General features: G+C 39.8%; 1 protein-coding gene across 5 annotated transcripts; it reads right to left on the bottom strand.

Annotated features, from left to right (window-relative positions):
• Positions 1–2,963: 2,963 nt before the first annotated feature.
• cenpf (centromere protein F) lies at positions 2,964–18,727 on the bottom strand. 5 transcript variants are annotated; one of them, XM_011609618.2, is made up of 37 exons: positions 18,623–18,727; positions 17,823–17,994; positions 17,592–17,717; positions 17,312–17,382; positions 17,028–17,158; positions 16,801–16,892; positions 16,474–16,735; positions 16,140–16,321; positions 15,907–16,032; positions 15,692–15,820; positions 15,273–15,395; positions 14,986–15,121; positions 14,738–14,867; positions 14,373–14,652; positions 13,887–14,093; positions 13,525–13,733; positions 13,280–13,409; positions 12,812–13,078; positions 12,139–12,726; positions 11,806–11,979; positions 10,763–11,649; positions 10,469–10,680; positions 10,269–10,392; positions 9,998–10,197; positions 9,290–9,549; positions 8,383–8,491; positions 8,087–8,292; positions 7,781–7,999; positions 7,554–7,697; positions 7,278–7,467; positions 7,118–7,215; positions 6,956–6,997; positions 5,830–6,804; positions 5,604–5,733; positions 4,619–5,293; positions 4,311–4,426; positions 2,964–4,052 (listed from the first exon to the last, which is right to left on the bottom strand). In XM_011609618.2, exons 2-37 carry the CDS (start codon positions 17,982–17,984, stop codon positions 3,909–3,911), a joined length of 8,256 nt encoding a protein of 2,751 aa, XP_011607920.1. In that variant the 5' UTR covers positions 17,985–17,994; positions 18,623–18,727; the 3' UTR covers positions 2,964–3,908. The 5 variants fall into 5 exon arrangements, with proteins under 5 accessions (XP_011607920.1, XP_029702005.1, XP_011607922.1 ...); XM_029846145.1 differs by having other exon boundaries at positions 7,118–7,212; XM_011609620.2 differs by having other exon boundaries at positions 10,269–10,389.
• Between the last annotated feature and the right edge of the window lie 1,317 nt (positions 18,728–20,044).

Below are 20,044 nucleotides of genomic sequence, written 5' to 3'. Positions count from 1 at the left end.
ATTCTTGATGTTCTGTTGAAATTTTCTGTAGTAGTTTCTGTGCATGTGTCATTTCACTGCTTTTTACCCAATAAAAAGACGGATCAGATGTCAATCTGAACATTGTCATTGGACAGAAACCTACCAAATCCAAAATTAACAAGAGAAATGCAGTAGAATGTTGTTCACAGTGTAAACACCCCTATATAAAGTCATAATTAAACAATTAAACAATTTTTTAATGAGTTCACTAATGAGAAAAATGTACATTTAAGTGCTTCATGAACCTGATACAGCAGATATAGAAAAATTGCTCCATTTGGACTTTAGCATATAGGATTTCTAAAATTTGTAGGGACATTGAAATACTTTTTTGGTGGTATTTGATGTCAATTTTAAAAAGTTAAAACATATATTTTGCAAAAATACACTGAAGACAACTAATCTAAAAAGTAATTATAATATAAATAATACTGATGTTACTTTACCAATAACATTTGACCTCTGCAAATGGGCTAGGTGTATATTGACAACGTTTGGTAAAGTCTCATCTTTAGTTGGTGCTGCTGCGTGTATCCTGGATCCCAGGTAACCGACAAATACCAACTCAGCCTCACTTCACCTTCAACACTACGAACCAATTACCGGTAATCATCACGTCTCCCTTCTCTGAATGGATCACAGTAAAAAATAAAAAGTTTGTATATTTTTGCATTGAGCATGAGAGAAGGCCTCAGAAAATGGAACAATCAGGTCTAATGACCTCTGTAATTTCTGAGAAGCAGCTTCAGAAAGCGGAGCTCCGTTTTATTTCATTCTGCATCTTCATTCAACATGGGTCTTTCAAAATCAGGTCCCTTAGGGAAGCCAATGTTTCAAAACACTCTAAGTACGGAAATAAGATGTACTGAAGCATCCCACAGCCTTTTTGTTGATTTAATTCTAATGGCTTCTATTTTAGGCTCTGTGCATGTGGAGGCAATTCTTTGCGACAAAGGTGCTAGAAAAAAGCCTGGAGACAGTTTGGATCATTTCACTTGTACATCTGTCTTCCTGAACCAGTCCATCCAGGGGTTCACTCGTGCTGAAAAACCATCAGAACCAACACGTGATCAGCTCAAAACATCAAGGCTGCACACCTCCATCATGATAACGCCCAAAACATGTGTTCCAGCTGAACTATGTACAGATGATCCCAGTGCTACTTCCAGTCTAAAGTTCTCCAAGTCATCTTGTATTTTCTAAGAATGTTCTACATAAACATGCTTGTATAGGTTAGGTTTTTAGGATTAAAGCACATTTCTGAATGTGGGTGGTGGAGAGGACCTGCAGTCTCCTCTACAAACTTGAAATAGAACTTTAGAGTTTGATCATTTCACTCAAAATGTTTGTGGATGCAGATATAATTAGTTGACTGAATCAACTTGAGAAAAAAAAAGAAAATTCCACTTTCTGAGGAATTTATCCCAGCAGTCACTGGGTGAGAGGTAGGAATACAGCCTGGACAGGTCACCAGTCCATCAAAGGACACACATACAACATTCATTTACTCACACACCCCGAGGCAATTTAGATCTTCAAACCTATCGCGAATGTTTCTGAACTATGGATCCCACAGGACACCCCCCCCCGACACACACACACCCAGGAGAACTACACATAGCAGAGCCAAAATCAGAATCAACTGTTTCAACTGAATAGCGACATTCAAGGCAGATTTTAATGTTTAATCTATTTCTCCCCCTGGTTGAATTAGATTTTGTCATATTGGATAATTGTGCTGTTAGAATAACTGAAATGTGCCACCTCTTTTTTAGTGTTCCGTTTGTCCTGTTAATCCAGACTGGTCACCACTTTCTGTCAGTGACTTTCCTCTGGCCCTGAGAAATGTTGCTTTCATAGGGAAGAATGGGACAAATCATGCATACGTTAGGGGGATTGACAGTCAGTCGGTCCGTCCGTCGGTATAAAAGACAGACACACACTTGCATGCACAAACACACACTCTCCAGTCTCAGTGCCAGTGAAAACAGGACTCAGTGGACACGTCTCTTCATTACCCATGTCCTCTTCCAGAGTTGGTTCTGGCACAGCAGCTTCCGCTAACAGCTTCAGCTGGAGACATCAGAGCAGGACTGCATCCGCTCTGTGGTGTGTGTGTGTGACAGTGTCGCCTACGCTCTGTTCCCATAACCCAGCACGCCTTCTGCCAGGCAGAACCACAGAGTCACTCTTTAGAAACACAGATGACCATCTATATGTCACAGCTTCATGAGACCTCAGAGAAACAGGTGAAGAAATAAATAAATTACAAGATCAATGATATAGAGCTAGCGCACCTCAGAAACAACTAATTGCTTTTGAAATTTCCCATCAGCCACGATTCTCCCATGTTTGTGTTGCCATCTAATTCATGTTTATTGATGTTAAATAACAATGACATCTCATTTGGCATCTTCAGATCAAAGAGTGCAAAAAGGAAACCTATAGTTATGCTTGTAACCACATTGCAACATCCCCACAAGATATATTTTCAATTTCTCGTCTCGTCTTCTCCTGCTTATCCTAATCCGGGTCGCGGGGGCTGCAGCTTCAGAAGGGACAGACAGCCCTCTCCCCGGCCACTTCCATCAGCTCTCTTCACCAGTGTCCAAAACATATGGCCGCATTTTCAATTTCTATTTTTATAAAAATCTACAAGTATGATTTTTCTCTTAAAAAATATTTCCTGGGAACATTTCCATGTGCTTCATTATTAAGTGCAAGAGAACAATTGGTATATTTGCTATAGGGAGAAAATGGACAATGAAAGTGCTAATTTTATCCATTTCATTTTGTTTTTCTGTCCTGTTGCCAATATTTATTTTAATATATAATTCCTGTAATTGATTAGGTGCTTTGTCAGCAAGAAAATGACCTTAACACTGAATATGCTCATTGTGAGGATGAGAAGGAATTTAAAGACAACCCAAATGATGGCTCAAATTCAAAATTCCTTGATATTAAAATGATACTGAGGGCAAGATACAAATATTTGAGCCTTTTAAACAACAGAATCCATGAGTCATTTCATTTTACATGTTATAACTGAAAAATGATGAGCTTTTAAGGATATTCCTCCACTCAGCCATCACGATTTTTTGTTTTAATGGCTGAGGCTCGCCACCCAGTGGTGTCATCGTTCTTAGTCTACAAGAACCCCAGTTATGTCAATGAGACAAGGACTTTAGAGTCAATGTTTGAAAGGTTTAGTCAGGTAGAGAACAGAATATTTACATATGATCAACACTGCTCTGAGATTGCAAAGAAGAGCAAGAAATTAATTATCATCTAATTTCCTTGCTGAAAATATCGAAAGGAATAATAATCAAGATAGCGCAGAAAAAGCAGTACATCATAGCTGCAGACGATCAGACGTGTAGGTCTACATAAAAAATTCACAGACACTACGAACATTTGAAGAAAAAAAAGATGTTAAAAAAAAGAAGAAGTCAGATTTAAATTAAAAAAAAGAATCTGCTGCAAGTAAAAGAGGAAACAGAAAAAGACAACAGTGCTGTCACAAAAACAGAAAAAAGCAAGAAATACACAGATCTGGTCAACTTTAGCATGTTAAGAGGTAAAAAAAAAAAAGAGGTTAAACCAGTGTTGGAGGAAGTTGTTGGAAGGCAAATATGTATTCTATTCTGCACACCCGTTCCCTTTTATCTGGATAACCATAACCATTACTGCTTTCTGCTGCAACAGAGAATGAGAACAATAAAAAAAGAAAAAAAATGTACACAAACAGCCAGAAAATAAGAAGGTGCAAATGATAAATGGGGTTTAGGTGGATAGTAAATGTGTACACACAAAATATGGTAATGTTTTGTTTGTTGTGAGAAGTTCTGACAGTGACAAGAGCAATGTGTGTATGTAAGTATATTTATCTACTGAACATGACAGTTGTCTCCTTGATGTGTTTGTTTCTCTTTCTGTTCTGGAGTCCTGCCTAAACTCTGAGGATGCTGCTTAGGTGAGAGACACATGTGGCTATCTTTGGACGGGTTATGGATAGATACGGGCCCCAGAACCTGGAGAAGAGCAACAAGAAACAGATGAAACATTAGCACTAAAGTAGAAAATGCAATAGAAGACCTCTGGTGTTTGCTGGTCACATCTAAAAATCCCATGCACTTTATAAACTTCATAGTTCTTCCTCCTCTGTCACCTTCTGACAATCAGATCATAATTTTATATGACTGTTATTTATTTGTTCATGGGGTGAATCAGCATCATGTAAGTTGCTTTAGTGTATTTTTTCTTGTGTTAATGTGTGTGTTGCTGCTCACCTTGCAGACAGGTGTAGGGACACTGTGTCTGCCAGCCAGCTGTGAACTGTAGTGTTTCACTGTGGTTCTTCTTATGATGAACGGACTGGCTTCCCCCACTGGTATATCAGCAAACCCTGCACAAGAGTAAACTTGTGATACTTTCATATCTTTGTGATGCAATTCAAAAACTGAACCTCCAATCAGATGATCAATGTATCTAGTATGTATGTAGTATTCCTTAAAAAATGTTTGCCATCTAAGAAACTTTAACATTCAAATGGTAAATTTCACAGTAGATATCAGTTAATAGTTATGCACAAGGGCACCTTTCTGCACCAGCTCAGGGAGTCCTTCTGGTCTGAAGTCTTCATCTTCCTGGTCAGTTTGTTCTTGGGCTCCATTCACCAAGTTAGTTTTTATTTTCTTGGTCAGGTCTAGGTCAGGAAGGTGCCTGGCTTTTTCACTCAAATCACTGTGACCTCGTTTTGAACCCTGCGGAATTCTCAGAGGTGTTGAAGGAGCCGTGTTTTCATTTCCAACTGCAAGATTTTCTTCCCGAGGTTTAATGGCCAACTTCCTCGTGAACCGTTGATGCTGAACACAGTCACTGACAACTTTTCCATTGTTAGCATTCTGACTAGCTGACAGCTGCTCCAGCCTGGTTGTAAGCGCTGCGTTCGTCTCTTCTAGTTTATGGACTTGAACCATGAGATTGCAGTATTTATCCATGCTCTCATCAGCCTCCATACTTTTCACCTCAAGGATATTCTTTAATTTAGTCAGCTCATTCTTCAGCTCCTGCAGTTCCCCGTTTCTCTCCATCAACTCCTCCTCCCTCCCAATGAGAGCAGCCTTAAGTTCATCAACCTCCTTTGTCTGCTCTTCTACCTCATTCTTTTTCTGCTGCAGGACCATTTTCAGATCTTCCATGTCCATATTTCTCTTTTCTGCATGTTGCAGCTGGCTAATCTCCATCTGTGCTGCATTGTTCTTTACTTCATCTGTAATAATAGAGGAAAGATATTTCAGTCTTATTTGAGGGATAACTGCGAATTTGAGGCACAGGACATATGCATTTGTACATAATGCCTTTCTAAATGTGTAAAGAAAATATCCACAACTACAATGTCTCCTCTCGTCCCCCCACCTGACATCAGCATATGTTTTTGTAGATGATTATAAGCCATCCGATGACAGCTGCATAACAAATACTGATTTTTTTCCACCATCATAGTTATCTTAGTTTAGCCTACACTGATATCTGTGTAGTGACTTCCATTTGAGCTTTTGAACACACCACAATGCTCGTACCTATACTATTCAACATCACTTCCTTCTCCTGTTCCAGCTGTTTGCAAGTTTTCATGCAACGACTCATCTTGCTCAGCGCAGAGTCTCTCTCTTTAGACAGCCGAGTGACAACATTGGTCCGATCAGATACCTGTCACACGTAAGCAGGACATTCTCAAATTCAGTCACGTGAACAGAAACTTCTCATTCATCACTGTTGCCTCATATAAATGGTATCAGCGTGTACCTGTTCATGACGCTTTGACACAGATGGTTTGCACATCTCAAGTTGCTCCTGCACAGATGCAACTGTAGACTGAAGTCGCCCCTGATCTCCCGTCAGTTTCTCCTTCTTCTCTTCAACATTTTGATTCTCTTGTTCAAGTGAAGATGTAATTGAAGACAAGTCATTTTTCTCCTTTTCGACTACAAAGAGCAAAGACAATAATTCCTCTCTTTCAGCTGCCAAATCATTCCTCTCCTCCTCTATGCTATCCTTCTCTTCTTTAAGAGAAGATAAGATTTGTTGCATTTCTTGTTTTTCCTTCTCTATCAAGCAGAGATAGGACTGTAGCTTCTCTTTGTCAAAAACCAACACTTGAGATTCCTGTTCAATTCTCTCTTTCTCTCCTTGTAGGGACACTAGTGAGCATTGCAGATTCTCTCTCTCTTCCTCTTTAGCCTTTATCTTTATTTTAAGATCATTTCTTTCTTCTTTCAAAGTGTTAATATCAGTCTTCAGATTGTGTATCTCCCTCTTCCTCTCTGCTGTTTGAGAACAGAGACTGTCTCTTCCAGTTTGCAGCTCCTCCAGCAAAGTCTGCAGATGGTTTTTATCCATTTCCAGATCAGCCAACAGGGACTTCAACCTTTCTTTGTCTGCTTCTGTTTCGATACTCTTTCCTTCAAGGTAGAGCTCTCTTTGATGACAGGCTTGCAGTTGATCCCGGAGGTCATCCAACTGTCTTGTTATTCTCTCTGCATCCTCTTTCACTTCTTTTTCTAACTGCTCTACCCTGTGTTTCTGTCTCTCCTCTTTCTGTCTTTTACCAGCCTCTGCCCTCTCCAGCCCTCTCTCCATATCCTCCTTAGCAGCCTTCAGATCTTCTATCTCCCTGTTCTTCAATTCCAGCTCCACGTGTTTCTTCTCAGATCTCAAGTGTTGCAGAGCAATAGAGAACTCTGACAATTTGTTGCTGAGCACCATCTTCTCCTCTTCCACCTTAAATGAGTTATAAGAGATCAAAAAAGGATTTTGTACAAGAAAGAATTTGAGAAGAAAATCAAAGGCAAAAAAGAGAGGAGACAGAGAGGACACAAATTAGAGCATTTGTCTCTTCATAACATGTTTGCAAATACTTTAAAAAAAGTACTTTTCTTCTTTCCTCCTCCAGCTCCTCTTTGGATGTTTCAGCCTAAAGAAAGAGCAAAACAATTAACTTTTATTTTGAACATATCATTAAAAACTTTATCAGATACAACCCGATAAACTGAGAACATAGAAAAAGTACAGATGCTCATTAGAATAAGAATACCTGAAGAACAGCCTCCTCCAGACTCGACTCTATATCTGCATGTTCTCGCACCAGAGCATCAATGTGGTCTTGTAACGAGTCAGACTTCCTCTGGGCTGCTAAAGAGCCAAATCAGCCACATTTAAGCCAAACTCACATGAAGTACATTACAAAATAATACCTTTGAGGAGTTCTCTCATCTTCTTTTTCTTCCTCTCATCTGATTCTATACGGATGTAAAGCTTTTCAATATCAGTCCTCATCTGCTGGACCTCATCTTGTGTGGAGTTCAGGCGAGAGGCAATCTCTCCCTTTTCCACCAGAGAGGCTTCTAGTGACTGTGATAGATGGTACACTTCTCCCTCTAAAGCCTGAGAAAACAAACAGATGTAGCTCCACCAAAGTCTGATGAATTGAAGGATTTTTACTTGATCAGAATGTTAGATATCATCCTCACCTGGATCTTGCCAACCATTGTCTCAGTGTTCTGATGGGCTGAGAGGTGGTCTTCTGTGATCTTATCAAGCTGCCCAATGAGCTCTTGCCTCTCTCCATTCTGTTCAGATATTGCCAGTTCCAGAGTCTTGATCTGCTCCAGCAGCTTCAGAAGAAAGAGACAACAAATGGTATACGAACCCAGCTGAGGCAATTGATTATATTTGAATTCAAATGTTTTGTATGTACCTGTTGTTTCTCTGATGCCAGTTCCTCTATACTGGTTTTTAAGACTTTATGCTCTCTCCTTCCTGTTCTGATGTCATCCTCAAGGATGGAAATTAGGTTTCTGGTGTCACAGTTTGTCCTCTCTAAAGTGTCAACTTTGTTTCTCCATTGGCCCAAAGACTGATTTAGGTCATCTCGCTCCTCAGAGCAGGACACAAGTTCAGCTCTCAGCTGGGTCAACTGAACAAGAAAAAAGAGAAGGTATGAGACCATGATTGAATGGCCTTTCGGTGTTTTCCCTTAATGGCAGACTTTGTTTTAACTCACTTCTGTTCTGAGTGTGTCTATCTCCTGCTCCATGCCTGAGCACACCTTCCTCTGGGTTTCAACCTCAGTCTTCAGCTTGGTCCTCTCCTCTTGTAGGTTCTCCAAATCAGACTCCATACCCAGGATGTGCTGCTCAAGGTTGCTTTTCTCAGAGCGAACCCTCTTCAGTTCACTCTCCTGCTGAAGGAATTTATCATCCCATCCACCTACAATACCAAGACAAAAACTGATTAGAATCAATTTGAGCAAACAGAAAATACAGGTATCCTCCATCAGTCATGTCTTTCACTGTAGACCTTTAGTCATCTGTAGTCCGCCCAACATCTCGATGACATCAGTCAGCTGACATTTAGATGTTTGTAGCTGCAGAGCTAATGTTTCCTTCTCCTCTGAGAGCCGAGTCAACTAAAAAGAGCACATGTTATTAGGATGACTTATATTCTGAGACTGTTGATTCAGTTGAGTATCAAGCAGTTTGCAATTTATGTTTGCATTCAAATTTTTGTTCACCCAGACTGTACATTCAGGATCACAAGGAGAGCATAAATTTTACTTTTATTGATGTATTTTCCGTGGCTCTAGTATTTGTCAGAAAAAAGCTGTCCACCACAATCATTATTTCTTTTTTGCACCATAGCTGGGTACAAACGTCCCATGGTCTGTTCATGATTTCTGTGTTTTGCAAGGATACATTTCTATTCAGATGTGTGTGTGTGTGTGTGTGTGTGTGTGTGTGTGTGTGTGTGTGTGTGTGTGTGTGTGTGTCTACACTGGCAGTGACTCTGCCACGGCTCTGAATGGGAAAAATTATGAATAACATCTTCTAATGGCTCATTTGTACACTACAAAGTAATATCACATCATCGTAAGTGAATTCCTTCACTACCACTCCCTGCTGGAGCCGCACCGCGCTGTTTACTGAAGACACAGCCAGGGTGGTTTGACAGAGGAGACGCAAATGCAACCAGTATATTATTGCAGGTCAGCAGTGGTACTCGCATGGTTTCTAAGTAATGAAGCAGGCTGACTTGGGCTGCAGAACAGTGCTGCACAGAGGATCCTAAACAGACATGATTATTGCTGTGTGAATGAATGGATTGGATCACTTATTTTTGGCATATACATTTGTTTGGCCTGGCAGGGGAACTCATTGATGGTCCATCCTGTGAAATTTTAGGGGAAACATTGGAATTTCTTTCCTACCTGGTCAGTGACGACTTTGTGGTTTTCCAAAGTGATGTTGAGTTTATGAAGTGCAACAAGCTTTTCCTCTTCTGCCCTCTGAAATTTCTTCTCCCAGTTTTGAACTTCAGCTTGCAGCTCAGATGTGAGCTCCATCCTCAGCATGAGATCAGACTTCAGCAGGTCAAACTCCGCATACAGCTGTTGGAGTTGATTTTCTTGACTGATAATTATGTTCTTGTAGTTATTGAGGTAATCTCGAACCTGGGGTGATGCTTTCTCTAAAACAAAATAAATATACAGTATATACACTGATTTAAATACCAACCAATTTTTAACCCTTCTTTTAAAACTTCTCATCACGTCTTCTTAACCGCTTTATTCCTTTCAGGATCACAGGGAGGGTGTACGTATGGGCAAGTTCATCACAGGGCCCGATGTGAGCAATTGCGAGTTCGGTACCTTGCTCAAGGGCACGTCAACAGTGCTCTGAAGGTGTTCTGGCACCTTCCCCTGCTACCAGAACACCATGTTTTGTCTGTACTGGGGATTAAACGGGGAACCCTCTCCTTCTCAACCCAGTTCCTAACAGACTGAGCTACCACTGCCAACTTTCACTGTTAAAATCAAGAGCCTCCGTTATTTTCTACAATCAAAGGTAAATTACAAAGCCTGTTGCGAATTGAGGACAGATTGTCACATCTACATCAACACAATCTTATTACCCACCAGATATTTCTGACTGACTGCTCTCAGGAAGAGAAGAGGATGGCAGTCCAGAGAGTGAGGTGTTCAATGCCTCTGTTTGTTGAAGATGCTGCTCCTCCACTGTTTCTAGTGGATCAGGCACACATACATTCTTCGCCACATCTAAGCATTCCTGCATCATCTTGTCACCAGTGTGCTCTTTGTGAACCAGTTGAGTTTCACTGTCATAGATAAACAATATAATATAAATTTATTTATTTATCATTTTGTATAATATAGAACACCCTCGTACCAGAAATCCTCTTCAGACTGGTGGGAATGTTCCTTTAGCTCAGCTACCTCGCAGCTCAGCTGTTCCATCTCTGGAAGAGACTCAACGCTGGTATCTTCTGTCATGTCTGCATTCATCTGCCCTGCTTGGGAAGCATATACTGGTATGTTACACTACTCAACTCAAACAAGCAGCTGGTCCTCATCTAAATTTACACTCACCAACAGTTTCTGTTTTTTTAGACTCTCTGCCGCTGACGTTATCCTCTGATTTCAGGGTTTTCTGCAGGTCCGAGAGCTGTTGAATGAAGCCGTTTTGTTGGCTCACCTGCTCCAGCAGCGAATCATACAGCTGCCTCATCGCTGCCAGTTCCATCTGTAAAACCAACAACTGCTGATGCAGTGCTACCTGCTGAACCTCAAACTGCTTGCTCCTGGGACACAATACAAAAGTCACAGAGCAAAAGTTTTAGATAATATCACTATAAATGGAAAGTAGATAAAGTGGGAGTGTACCGCTCTCTTCTCTCCTCAGCTCCCTTATCTTGTGTCTCCAGCTGCTCCTTCAATATCTCCACCATTTGCTGTGAGGACAAGAGAGCACTCTGGATGCATTTATTCTTGTCCTCAAGTGAAATCATCTCTTTCTCAAACTTCTGTATGCTTCCTTGCATCAACAGTTTGTCCTCAGCTAGTTTATGCAAACTAGACTGCAGATGAATGTTCTCTTTAGTCAGCTGATCACACTGACAACTCAGCTGAAGCTTTTCATCGACCACTTGATTTAATTTGGCCACAGTGTTGCTCTCCTCGATTGCTAGCTCTTTCACCTCAGTTTCTAGTTGGATTTTGTCCTGGTCAAGGAGACTGAGGGTCGCTGCTAGCTGTGTTTTCTCCTCAGTGACCTGCCTCAGGCTTGACTTAGCTTCCAGTTTTTCTAGGACGACTTCATCAATTTTGTCTTTTTCTTCAGTTATCCACTTCATACAGCTTTGCAGCTCTTGGTTCTCTTCAGTTAGTGTGTTCAGACTTGCTTCCAGGTGGTTCTTTTGTGCATTTACTTGAATAATGTTAGCGTCGACTCGCTCTTTTTCATCAATCAACTGTTTTACTTTAGTCTCAAGAATGTGTTTATCCTGTAGCAACTGATTTATATCACTGTCTTTGCCCTCCATTATCTGTCTCAGCTTTTCTAACTTGTTATTCTCCTCTGTGATGTGACCAAGTTTCAACTGCAAAGCAGCAACAGTCTCATTCAGCTGGCTTATTTTGACAGCACCTTCTTCCAGACAAGTAACTTCACAGCTCCTCTCAGTCAGCTCCTCTTTGGCGGTGATATACTGCATCTCTAACAAAGAGTTTTGAGACTGGACCTCTTCTAATCTGGTTTCTAACACTGAGACCTGTGAACAGATATAACAGAAATAAATACAGTTGCTTTCTTTCCTCCAGTGTAACATAATTAATGCCATGACATGACTGAATAGCTGAATCGCTTAAAATCTACTTAAGTAAGATTAACTTAGCGGACAATGTATTTTCAACAACAGAACCTTTACCTGAGCTTTGTATTCTTCCAGCTTTGCTTCCATATCTGAGATCTGTAGTTGCTTCTGACCTAGCTGAGAATTCAAGGTGTCTCTGGTTGCTTTTAGTTCCTCCACCTGACTGTTAAATGTGTTCATGGCCATCTCGTTATCCTCTAGATCCATTTGCAACATCTCCATTTGTACCTTAATTAAGAAAAAATGAATAAAAGCTTAAAAATAAAAACATGTCTGCTCATTTTGAAATTAACTTATTACAAATGTAACAGATTATTACAAATGTAAAATCCATTTACTAGTCTTTTTATTCTAACCAAAAACATATCAAATACATCATCAGCCAACCTTGACTTTGTTCATAGAAACAACTTTTTCCCTGAGGAGATCTGATGTCTTGGCCTGCTCTTCTTCTGCTTTGCAGAGTTTCTCCTTCAGACTCTCAATCAGGTCATCTCTCTCCTCTAAACATTGTGATGCTGCAGACAGAGTTGTCTTCATGGTCTTGATCTCCTCCCTTTGAGATTTTGATTCTGCTTTGGTTGCAGTTTCAATTTTTTTGGCTTCATCAAGCTGCTCTTGAAGCCATCTCTGTTTGTTGAGGCAGTTGTTAATCTGCTGTGTGTGACTCTCAGCATCCTGGCACATCTGCTCTTTAAGCTTTTGGACTTCAACCTTCAAAGTTATGATCAGACTGTTTTTTTCTGTCAGGTTGTTTTCCAAATTTGATTTGATTTCTAAAGTGGAGGAGTGACTTCTCCCTAGGTCTTCCATACACTTTTTGAGTTCAGCATGGGAATGGTTGACCATGTCCAGTTCATCATTCAGGAGTTGGAGACCCTTTACAGCATCTTGGGTTACAGTTAGCTCCTGTTGTAAGAAACTGATCTGTTCCAGGAGGCTGTTGATCTCCCCAACTTGAGCCTCCCGGAGGGTCTAAAGGGAAAAAAAACAACTATGCAATTGATTGAAGACAACAAATAAATGTTTCCTGAAAAGAAAAAAAAAATAGAAATCTTACCTCAGTCTCTTGAGCTGCATTTTCCAGCTTAGTGTTTTGTTTCTTGAGTGAGGAAATCTGAGCTTCAGAGTCTCTGAGCAGCTTCTGCTCATCTTCCAAGCAGCAATGCAGTTCTTTCAGCACATCCTTTAACTGTCTGATTTCTTCTGACTGAATCTCATATATCTTCCTATGTTCTTCTTCTTGGTCTAAGAGCTTTGTAATCTGTTTCTGCAGCTCTGCTTCCAGCTGCCCCTTAACCTCCTTGCACAGGTCCATGGAAGTGACCTAAACATATACATGATAATTGGGGGTCAGATTTAATAATTTTACACAAAGATCAAGGTCATTGATCAATATATTCAGCAAGTTCCCATGTATTTAGTCTGCTACTGTATCACACACGTATTATTCTTGGTGAAAGAATTCTTCTCAAAGATATTGTGACCATAATGTTGACCATAAAGATGTTTATTGTGATAATCAAACCTGGTCTTTGAAAAGCAACAGTTCCTGCTGGGCTGCCTCTAGCTGCCATTTGAGCTGTTCAATCCCCTCGACCTTCAGTGAGACAGTCTCTTCACATTGTGTCAGCAAGGCTTCCCTCTCATCTGCCAGCCTATATTAAACAACATCAGGTATATTTAGTCTCTTGTTATCAGTGAGGGTATACGGTACATTTTTGGTTTGAAAGTAGTGGTGGTCTTTAACAAAGCCACAGATTACTTTCCCACCTGGCTCCTTGCTCCTCCTGCTGTGCAATTGCCTGACTGAGGCTCTCTCTCAGCTGGATAATCTCAGCCTGACCCAACTCAAGCAGCCGGTTTTTAGATTGAACCAGATCACAGGCAGCCTGATGTTCACCCCGCAGCTCTAAGTTGATCCTTTTGGCTTGGCCTGCTCGAGTTACCTCTTCTTGTAGTTGTACCTCCAGTTCTTTGACCTGTTCAGAAGTACAACCACCTTGGTAATTAAGTAATCAACTTCCGACACCTACAGGTTAAATATACTATATTATAACATATACTCTGAACTTGCACAATGTACAAATGATTTCATTAAATTTTTAGATAAAAATCACATGGTTTGTCAATACCTGTGCCTCAAGCTGCTTCACCTGCACTGCAATATTTTCAAAGTCTTTAGCGTGTTTCTGTCCAGTCTCTGAAAACTCCGCTTGGAGCGTCATGAACTGATGGTCCCTCTCCTCCAACTTTGTGCATTTGCTGAGGAGTTCTCCTTTTAAAGCATGAAGATGAGCAGACAAGCTGGCCTTATCTTCCTCTATGCTCACATTCTGCAGCTAATGAAAGGACAAATATAGAAATAAATCAATTAAAAAAAATAACTAAATCGATACAACCAGAAATGAAGCTTCTATACAATAATAATATATATGAAATATTAGTCATTATTTTGGTTTTACACTATCAATTTGATATGGATTTCAAAGCTAACTGTATTTTAGAAATCAGATATTTGGTCAGATTTCTTATAAATCAAAAATTTTAGAATATACAACATTCACTTTTCTAATTTAAACTGTTAACGAATGTGATCAAACATCTGCAATGTCTTTTACCTTCAGCTGATCGGTAACTTCATTCGCAGAGATGAGACTCTTTTCCAAGGTGACAATTTTTTCATTCAGTTCTTTTTGGATTGTCTCAGTGTAATTAATCAGTGTCTCCTTTTCTTTCTTCCAGTCCAACAGAGCTTGGATTTCTTTTTTCAGGTGGTCACACTCTTTCTGACCTGCAGTAATGTTGGATTTCTGCTCCTGGTTCTCATTCCCCAGCAATGTCAACCTGTTTGCCAGCTTTTCCGCCTTCTGCTTATGTTTGTCAAGCTCATTCTGAGCCCTGCGTTACATTCAAGACATACATTGAATCAGTAGAAAATAATGTCCACAAAATCAAAATTTCATGACTAATCAATTATGCTTACCTCTCAGTTTTGGTTTCTGCATCACAAAGTGCCTTATTCATGTTCAGCAGCTCAGACGCAGACATTTGAGTCTGATGTTCTAATTTGGACCTAATTCTGTTCAGTTCCTCTGTCTGACCTTCTGATTTTGCTAAAAAAATATATATATATATACACACACACCGGTATATAGTGATTAAAACCAGTTCACTAAAGAATAAAACAAATATATTTCATTCAATCACTCTTACTAGCCTGAACCATTTTACCTTTAAGGTCATCTAATAACCCATGTGTACATTTGAGGAGCTGCTCGGTTTTTTTCTTCTCCTCCTCAAGCTGGGTCAGACATCTGCTGCTTTGGTCCAGCTGAACAGTCAAACTGTTCTTCTCTTTTTGCAGCTCCTGAATCAAATGCAAAGACATTTAAATAGAAACACATCTTTCTTTACATGTTTTATGCAAATTTAATTAACTGTGGTAGTACAGAGTAAAAACAATAAATGTGTAATTTGTGTATCATTTCTTTTTCAATTTAACATTTTGGTAAGCCCACCTCAATTTTCTTTTGGACATCATGCTCTTTGTTCTGGCAGGCCTGGAGGTTCTGCTCTGACCTCAGAAGTTTCTGTTTCTGCTCTTTCAACTCCTTCATCATCTGATTCTTCTGAAAACACATCTGGAACAAAGATTTGATAGGAAGCATTCATATTTACATTTCTAATCCTTAATCCAAGTCTTAAACATATTGTTAGAGTTACTCAATTTGAGAATTCAGCGTCACTATATGACGTGACATAAACACGTACCATATTAGTCAGTCAGTGACAAGTATGGACCAAAGGTGCAGCACACAGTATAAAGTATAATATGTTTGTCAAGCTCATTCTGAGCCCTGCGTTACATTCAAGACATACATTTGTGATTATAAAAAGAAATGAAGGAAAGAAAATCTAGACGGAGCAGAAAATTTACCTTCTCCATATCTGCTTGCAGAAAATTTAAATCCTTTTTGGATTGTTGGATCTCTTGTGTTAACTTGGTCCTGGTCTGGTCCAGCTGCTGCTCTAAAGTCTGATGAGAACCTTGCAGCTGCGCAAGTTCCTACATAAGAAAAAGATTTTCGTCATGCATATTCATTTATGTCTGACAAATCCTACTGAGGTCATCATGACTACAGGTTGCTGCACCTCTTGACTGGCTCGTTCTTGGTCCTTGAGCTTCTGCTCAAGGACCCGTCTGCAGCTCTCAGCGTTGTGCCTCTGACAGCTCATCTCCTCGGCCATCTGTTTGAGCTTTTCCTCAACCATTGAACACTAACAACAACAAGAGAACTGAATAGTCACATTGTTCAAAATTTCAAAAAGAATAGGGGGAAAAAAACAGAAATAAATCTCTATAACGGCCATTGGGGGACACCTGCCTTAGATTCAGCCTGGCTCAGGTCATGACTAGTCTTGGTCAGGTCTCTGTCCCGCTCAGTCAGCTCTTTGCGAGCCTGGACCAATAGGGTTTGTAGTTCCTGCAGCTTTGAGGCTTGATTACAAATGTCTTTCTGTTGTGTAGACAGAATCCTCTCCAGCTCTGACACACGGCCACACAACTCTGCATGCAAATGTTTCACATGATTACAATGTTTTACTTAAGGAGGAATGATAAATAATCAATAAGGAACTGGATAATTAAAATAAAGGGCCTTATGTTCACAGATTTCCAAGGATTAAAAAACACATTACAAGCAAGTTAAACCCTCCCACCTTGATTGAGAGTCTTTAGCTGCTCCATCTGCTGGCAAGATCGAGCAGGACTCTGCAGAGAGCTCATGCGTTGACTGGGTTTAATTGGAGTTTCTTCATGAACGTCCCACAGGGATGTCCCTCGCCTCTTCACAGGCGTTTCCACTGCATCCTGAATCTGCCAGCTGTGGGCCTGATCCTGCTGCCATGGGAAAATAGAGGAGCCAGCTTGGCGAGCCACAAAGTCCTTGTGGCTGACAGTAGCTGAAGACTGATTCTCCAGCTAAAAGAAGACAAATTAATCAACTGCAAGGAAATGTAAAGAGAAACAATAGTAATGAAACTTACTTTGACTTGTAGGACTTTTAGTTCTGTCTCTAGCTTCTTTCTTTCTTTGACTTCCAGGTTATATTCCTCCTCAAGCCCTTCCAGTCTGTTATCTATAGAAAATCAGTACAAATACCATATAGGGGGCATAGTCAAACCCTGCAAGTCAGGTACTGAGGTAGATGGCTTTAACCTAAAGAGACATGTGGAGATGAAAAAGGACCATCAAAATTTAAAATCCAAAATACCCTGGTGTCTGTTGGCTGTGACTGGAAGTGGTGTAGGAATAGATTTTTGAGGGGTAGTATAGGGCTGGAGCTCAGAGGAGGATGACAAGGAAGAGCCAGCAGACTGAGAACGTTCTAGCTCATTTTTGTACCTAAACAGATATCATGAACAATATTATTCATTTTCATATAAGTGTAAACAGTTAAGTATTACGGACAATGATGTGGCCAATTCACAGTTATAAGTCACGTGATTGGCATTTGTAGTTTTTTGTTCTTGAAAGATCAAAAGACAGATAACTTACTTTTTTAATTCTTGTTCCAGGCATTCAGTGGTTTTCCTGCAGGAGTTAAGCTGACCCTCTAGGTAACTCACCTTAGTTCACAAATATACAGTTGAACAAAAGGGAAAATTTCAGTATTTCTTCCTAAAACCTGCTCTATTTTTCTCTTTGCAACATCTATCAATTGCTGTGTACTGTGTACTGATTTTGGGATCTTTATTGTATTATACACAGGAACAAGCCTTTCATCTAATTCTACTTTTTAAGTCCATAATGAGACAAACACACCATAAGAACTGACCTGTTGCTCTTTAATTCCAAGATCATGAGCAAGCTTTTGACGGGATTTCTCCAGTGAGTCACATGACTCTACTAAAGACTGGTTCTCTCTTTTTAAAGCAGAGGACTCAGTGCGTTCAATGTCCGCCTTTGAAAACAAGATTTCACTCATGTCGGCACAGGAATATATTTATCATCAGAAACCAACATTGTGTGTATAGTTGTATAATCCATTTAGTATTTGAACACTAACTTTTTGTTTCTGCTTTTGCAGGGCAGCTTCCAGGGAGTCCAGCTTAAACTGTTTCTGTGTTCTCTCCTTCTTCAACTTGTCAAGATGTACTTCCATCTCTTGGATCTTTTGCAGAGCTTTAACTGGAAGTCCATCCTTCCACTCTTCCACTGCCCAGCTCATAGTTTAAACCCTAAATAAACAGCTCCGGTCATGAAAGATATCGATATTATTAATTACTTAGTTATTTACCTAATTGATAATGGGGTGAATTGTTAACATGCAACTAATTCGGGTAAAGATGTATTTGCATGCATTGGTATAATATAAAGCAAGTACTGGAGGGGGGAAAAAAGCATAACGGAATACAAAACTGGCTGTTGCGTGATTAGGGTTAGCTGTTTATAACATGTTTTAGTGAACCAAACTAAATGCCAAAAGATTTGTTCGTTGTATCTGGACCATGATGAGCTCAGATACATTCTGAATGTATTTTATTGCACCTTTAACTAGTTTAAACAATTGGCAATCTTTTAAGTTTCTTAACACTGAGACATTAGCAGATACTAGCTAACTATGTTAAGTAATTGCATGTTAACAACCACATTAGTTTTAAATACAAACATCAACTAAATTGACATTAGTTTTCAGCAGAAACAACATTTTAGTTAGCTCTGATTCATATAAACATCAAAAGCATGAGATTTTTTGTTTCTGTAAAGTCAACCAGCGATTAGCCAAAAATGTGTGGGGAAAACAAGGCGGTGCTGAATTAAGAAGGTGGAAAACCTGAAATCAGACATTAAATAAAGTGAACTCACTTCAGGCGCGATGCTGTGTCCTGCTCGGTGCTGTCGCTCTGCTCGAAGCAGAAATTCAAACTCCGACGGAAACACCCAGTGAGGAGCCCATTTGCTGCTTCAAATGACGTCACCCACTGACGCGAGGAATCTGTCGTCACATCCTGTTCTAGTCAGCTGACGGAGGAAGAGCTGTTTCCGAAACCACCCTCTATACCAGGCATGGGCAAACTAAGGCCCGGGGGCCAGACGCGGCCCTTTAAACGTTTTAATCCGGCCCGCCAAACTTGAAAAATTAAATGAATAAACCTTGTTAATGTTAAATTTTCACTGCAATTCTGGTGTTTTCCCACTAGAAAAAAGACAGTCAGGAGGAGAGTGATGGTGATATCCTGAAGGATAACAGAACTTTCAGTGCTTTAAAATAGAAATGTTTTTTTTTTTTTTTTAAAAAGGCACATTTTATTCATTTGATTATAAGTGTTTTAAGACTCATTCCAAAGTCAGATATTTTGTTGTAATGCTTCTCTTCATTTTCATTTGAAATTAAAGCACATGTTTTCTCCATATCCCAAGATGTGTATTTTTTCTCCAATGAGGTGAGGTTACCAAAGCACTCCATCCATCCATCTGCTCCTGGTCCGGCCCCTTTGTCAAATGTTAGAACCCATTGTGGCCCGCGAATCAAAATGTTTGCCCACCCCTGCTCTATACCCTACATAGTGCACTCAATAGTGTGGACGCCATTTTGAAATAGTGTCCGAATTTACGTGCACTGTGTAATGCACTCAATGTATCCCACAATGCACTGCGAAAAGTAGCGTACAAGCGAGCACCTAACTCGGAATATTTTTTAACGTAATTTCTACTGTGCGGTTTGATATATGAAATTTTTGGAAATAAGAATATTTTTTCAGTAGGGGTCCAATATGATCATCTTAAAATATTACAACATAAATGTGTAAAAAAAATCAATCAACCTTCACTGATCCCCCCGGCCCTCACTTAAAATTGTTCTTCGGAATCGTCTGTTCCTCACCAGGCAACAGAATCTCAGTAAAAGAATATTTTCAAAGATGAAAAGTAGCTCTGGATCCATTTTTTGAAGAAAAAATGCTTTATTAAATGTTTTCACTACAGCGGAATATGACTTGAGAATGTGCCATCACATCTTGACTTGAAAATGTCAAGGGACACTAAATATTTTAGGTAATAAGTCATTATTATTGTATTATTATTGACATTCATATTTCATTTTATTATGTAAAGTTAATTATAGGGTAAAATATTGCATTTTCATAAAATGACCGCTGAATGTATTTCTGATGGGTTAAAATAATTAAATGGACCTGGCCACTTTTCCCGGCGACCGGTTCGTAATTATTATGCAACACCATGACGTCACTTTACGTGCGCCGTAAATGACGCCGTTGCCCGAATACT

Source organism: Takifugu rubripes, chromosome 13, assembly GCF_901000725.2.
Source record: "Takifugu rubripes chromosome 13, fTakRub1.2, whole genome shotgun sequence".
In the NCBI taxonomy this organism is placed as follows: domain Eukaryota; kingdom Metazoa; phylum Chordata; class Actinopteri; order Tetraodontiformes; family Tetraodontidae; genus Takifugu; species Takifugu rubripes.
The sequence above is the reverse complement of the archived record's forward strand: the minus strand, read 5'-3'. Positions and strand labels throughout refer to the sequence as shown.

Bases quoted from the DNA above. Each gene is read 5' to 3' on its own strand.
- cenpf (XM_011609618.2), bottom strand. From the start codon at position 17,984: ATGAGCTGGGCAGTGGAAGAGTGGAAGGATGGACTTCCAGTTAAAGCT. The intron at 15,396-15,691 runs GTAAATTTTCTG...TCTTTGTTCCAG, and splicing joins TGCAAGCAGATATGGAGAAG to ATGTGTTTTCAGAAGAATCA. The intron at 8,000-8,086 runs GTGAGTTAAAAC...TTTCTTGTTCAG, and splicing joins TAGACACACTCAGAACAGAA to TTGACCCAGCTGAGAGCTGA.